General features: G+C 26.7%; 1 protein-coding gene across 4 annotated transcripts in view; it reads left to right on the forward strand.

Annotated features, from left to right (window-relative positions):
- The window catches only part of LOC107624847 (naringenin 8-dimethylallyltransferase 2, chloroplastic), a 149196-nt gene that overhangs the window by 7207 nt on the left and 141280 nt on the right, over window positions 1–709 (forward strand). For 3 of the 4 annotated variants that reach the window (XM_021117336.1, XM_016327312.2, XM_016327320.2), the window contains one exon: window positions 127–216. The exons of the other annotated variant lie outside the window; for it this stretch is intronic. In XM_021117336.1, the coding sequence (XP_020972995.1) occupies window positions 127–216 (90 nt within the window). The remainder of the gene's footprint in view (window positions 1–126; window positions 217–709) is intronic. 4 annotated transcript variants of the gene reach the window in all.

Below are 709 nucleotides of genomic sequence, written 5' to 3' on the forward strand. Positions count from 1 at the left end.
AAGGTATATAAAGCAACCAATTTGTACCTATAAAATATACCAAAACAATTTTGTGGACATTTGAAACAAGATATTTTAAGACAGTAGTTGTTAACAAACAACCCCCCTCCAAACTTTTTTTTACAGAGTTTTGGACTTGCGGGAATATCAAGATCAAAGCCATTGCTTTGGTGTCTCCTGATCTATTTTGTGGGAATGACAGGCTATTCAATTAATGTAAGTTCATTTTTGTATTGATGTAAATAAAATTTTATTTTTAATTATTATTATATTTATTCTCACATGATAGCAAAACTATACTTGCATATACTTATTATTAAAGGTCCTATGTAAACATTTGAAAGGCATTAGTGATTTTTTTATATGGGTGATAAAGAAGGGAGACAATACAATTTTTTTTACAAAAAATTTAAAACAAGGATAAGAGGAACAAAACTTGAAGGTTGGTTGGAAATAATGATGATATCACCTCTAGTAACTCGGCCATAAGCTGCAAAGCCATCTTTCTTTGGAGGAGGTTAAGAGAGGGTTATGTTCTGAGAAATAATCGATCCTTTTAATTTTTTTTTTAATAATTGAGAGATTAAAGTGTAATTTCTCATCATTAATTTTATAATTGAAATAAAAAAAAATATAAAAAAAATAATAAAAAATTAAAGATCACATTTTACTTCTTCAATTTTTTTAATAATTAAAAGGATTCATTCTC

Source organism: Arachis ipaensis, chromosome B01 (genome assembly GCF_000816755.2).
Source record: "Arachis ipaensis cultivar K30076 chromosome B01, Araip1.1, whole genome shotgun sequence".
Classification (NCBI taxonomy): domain Eukaryota; kingdom Viridiplantae; phylum Streptophyta; class Magnoliopsida; order Fabales; family Fabaceae; genus Arachis; species Arachis ipaensis.